The sequence below is a fragment of the Orycteropus afer genome, unplaced genomic scaffold (assembly GCF_000298275.1).
Source record: "Orycteropus afer afer isolate SDZICR_OR568_19922 unplaced genomic scaffold, OryAfe1.0 scaffold00063, whole genome shotgun sequence".
Lineage (NCBI taxonomy): Eukaryota > Metazoa > Chordata > Mammalia > Tubulidentata > Orycteropodidae > Orycteropus > Orycteropus afer.
In genome coordinates this window covers 3964205-3967970 of record NW_006921650.1, presented here as the reverse complement: position 1 = coordinate 3967970, position 3766 = coordinate 3964205, and the positions used below count along the sequence as shown (strand labels likewise).

The window sequence follows — 3766 nt, the reverse complement described above, 5'->3', positions numbered from 1 at the left end:
TAAAGGGGAGGAGGAGGAAGGGGAGGAGACAGGCGTCCAGGGCGCCTGGGGAACCGGCACGGCGGAGCAGCGGCGGCGGGGCTTGGGGGAGGCCGCAGAGGCGGCGGCAGCAGCCGAGGAGGGGCAGGCGGAGGTCGGGGGCACCGCGGCGGCGGTGGGGTCAGGCTGCCCCGCGGGAGGCGCGGGTGGTGGCCACGGGGGCTGGCGGCGGCAGCCCCAGTGCTGCCCCTGTGTGGCGCCCCTTCCCCGCCTCGCCGCGCACTGTTGTCATGGAGAAACCAAGATGGCGGCTCTGGCCTACAACCTGGGCAAGCGAGAGATCAACCACTACTTCAGCGTGAAGAGCGCCAAGGTGCTGGCGCTGGTGGCCGTGCTGCTGCTCGTCGCCGGCCACCTCGCCTCCCGCCGCTACCGAGGTGAGCGGGACCTCCCCCTGCCCCAGCCGGCCGGGGGGAGGTGGCGACGCGGCGGCGGGAGGCCGCCCCCTCGCCCGACACACGCCCACGCTCTCGCGGCGGCCAACGAGCCTGCCTAGCCGGCCAAGAAGGCAGTGCCCCCACGTGCCCCTAGGTGTCCCCGGCTGCGGGCCGAGCGTCCCCCTGGGCTGAGCGGACCCCAGTGCTGGCCGCCGCAAGTCGATGAGTACCCTGAGTCTTGGGTACCCTGAGCCGCCTGCCTGGGGTCGGGGCACCCACCCGGCCCTGGCACGAGGTTTTGCAGGGGTTCCGACTCTGCGCGAGCTGGGCGGGAGGAGTCGCGCCAGGTCCGGGGTTCTCTTGCAGGAGGTCGAAGGGGCGGCCCGCTGGGGCCAGCAGTAGAAGCCGCGAAGGCAAAGGCCTCTCTGCAAGGGACGTCTCCACGAGGAGTGGGGCGTAGATTCCGCGTCCTGGGGGTCCGAGTCTTTAGCCTTTGTTTTCACTGGCCTCTGTCCTCCAACACCGGGGCCAAGCTGTTAGCGAAAAGGGACGCCTCATTTTTCTTTGCCGCCTGGACGACAGCTGGCAACGATGCTCCTAGCCAAATGGAGGAGGTGCCACCAACCAAACCTTTGTGATTCTTAAACGTATAAACGGTTCTGGTTGCATACTTTCACAAAGTAAAGACACTAGGGCAGTTGTTTTAAAAGAAGCTATGAGGCTATGAGTGGGAATCAACTGGAAGGTGGTATGGGGTTGACAGGAGTTGAGGTGGGAGAGGAAGACAAGTGGTATGAAAGACAAGTTGTATGAAAGGCAAATTGGAAGCAGTTTGAAAGTAGGCATTCGCTGTGGGTTTTCGAAATGATGTATAGGGGAAAAGGAAGTATGACCTTACTTCAGAACGAATTATCCTCCAATAATCAAGGAATATTTACTTGACCTTGTTGATTGATTTTTTTTTTTTTTTTTTTTTAAATTTGCTCTGTAGAAATGCCACTACAGGGGAGGCTGGCAGGCCAAGGGAAATTAATGATAGGATCTTTTATTTTTGGCTCTCAATACTATCAAAGCCATTATCTGAACAGCTCCTGGTGACTGTGAGATTAATTGGTCCAGATGTAATGTGTAATGGACAAGTGCACGTGTAATGCACTGTCTATTTAACTTCACACCCACTTTGGCAAAATATCCAGTAAATAGGGTTCTGGAGTCGGAGCTGTCATCTCACCCCAGGCAGTCTTTAAAAATGTGGGACATTTTGATCAATTTTACTGCTTTGTTTTCTCTAACTGTTGAGGATAAAAATTTCACTTTCTAGTACCATACCAAATGACCTGCTCTTTATATGAATATCCCAAATTGATTTTGAAGGAGACATTCTTCATACCCTTTGGCTTTTTCTCTGCCAGCCTTCCTACAGGTCCCAGTCATATGTGTGACTTGGAAGGGCTTTGGTTCATTTGCAGTCAATGTAACAGGAATCCAAGACTGCCCTATGTGGAAATACACAGAATAAAGCTGGCGGTGGTGGTGCATTCATTGCTTATTATTTTGAGGAAAAACTTACTTTAATTACTAATGAATCATCCTATGCTAGTTTGGTCTAAGATGGTAGCGTGATGGAGTTCAATTTTGGCAGAGGCATAATGTCATAGTAGTAAAGATGAACTTTATAACTGCAGTGCTATTGCCCTATCGATAAACACCTAACTCCTGCTGCCTCCTGTCTTTGTTGTGCTTTTATCTTTGATAAACTTTGAATACTAACTTTTATATTTGGATTATATATTTCATGTTACCCAGATATGACATCAGCCAGGAGAATAGAAAGTCAGATGGGATTTTATGAGTCATTGTAGCAATCTGGGGTTGTTTGCAAATCCTCCTCCAGAAGACAGTCATCAGCTTCCCTAGGTGCTCCCGTGCCTGGAGTGTAGAGCAGTACACCTGGGGTGTGAATGTCAAGAATGTCAAGAACTTGAGCCAGAGACTGTTTGGGAAAAGTACTGATCTTACCAGAAACTTTTCAGCCGTTCTTATGCTCTGAGTGCCAAACTGAGTTACGTACGATGCCCTTCGTACAAAGGTAGTCATACACTTGAATCATAATACCATAAACCTTCAAAACAAGAAAGGACCTTATTTATATTAGTGTAGGGTCTTAGGCTTCATGTTAGAAGCCTAGATATGTGGGTTTGAGCGTGACTGAGACAGGGTAGAGTAAATACAAATACTCATGTTAGAAACTATGTTGTTATTGTTAGGTGCCATGGAGTCAGATCCAACTCATAGCGACCCTGTGTACAACAGAATAAAACTGTCTGATCCTACACCATCCTCACAGTCAATGCGATGCTTGAGCCACTGTGTCAGTCTATCTTCTTCAGGGTCTTCCTCTTTTTTCGCTGACTCTCTACTTTGCCGAGTATGATCACCTTCTCCAGGGACTGGTACCTTCTGATAAAATGACCAAAGTATGAGAGACAAAGTCTGGTGGTTTTCACTTCTAAGGAGCATTCTGGCTATACTTCTCCAAGACAGATTTGTTCCTTCTGGCAATCCATAGTATGTTGGATATTCTTTGCCAACACCATAATTCAAGTACATCAGTTCTGTGGTCTTATTGAGTGTACAGCTTTCATTTGCATATGAAGCAATTGAAATTACCATGGCTTGGGTCAGGTACCCTTAGCCTTCAAAGTGACAGGATTGCTCTTTAAAGATGTTTGGGAGCCGATTAGCCCAATGGGGTATGTTGTTTCATTTTTTGACTGCTGCTTCCATGGGCATTGAATTTTTGACAACTTATTAGTTTCTCCATTTATCATGATGTCCAGTTGTTAAGATTTTTGTTTTCTTTATGTTGAGATATAATTCCTACTGAAGCCTGTACTCTTTGAACTTCATCAATAAGTACTTTAAGTCGTCTTCAGTTTCAACCAGCAAGGTTGTGGTTGTGTCCTCTGAATATTGCAGGTTGTTAATGAGTCTTCATCCAATCCTGATGCCCTGTTGTTCATAGAGTCCAGCCTCCCGGATTATTTGTTCACCAAACAGGTTGAATAAATATGGTGAAAGGATATGACCCTGACCACACCTTTCCTGATTTTAAACCATACAGGATCTCCTTGTTCTGTTCGAACAGCTGTCTCTTGGTCTATATACAGGTTCTTCATGAGCACAATTTGGAGCTCTGGTAGCATAGTGCCTAAGGCACTTGACTGCTAACCAGAAGGGTGGCGGTTCAAACCCACCAGCCACTCCTCGGAAGGAAGGTGGGGCAATTCTACTTCCGTAGTGATACTGCCTCGGAAACCCAAGGAGGGGTCGTTATGAGTCGGGGCCAG

The 3766-nt window shown here is 49.0% G+C and overlaps 1 protein-coding gene across 1 annotated transcript in view; it reads left to right on the top strand.

Annotated features, from left to right (window-relative positions):
- Positions 1 to 283: 283 nt before the first annotated feature.
- The window catches only part of CASD1 (CAS1 domain containing 1), a 72583-nt gene continuing 69100 nt past the window's right edge, over positions 284 to 3766 (top strand). Inside the window, exon 1 of the mRNA XM_007939803.2 lies at positions 284 to 416. Coding sequence (XP_007937994.1) covers positions 284 to 416 — 133 coding nt within the window. The remainder of the gene's footprint in view (positions 417 to 3766) is intronic.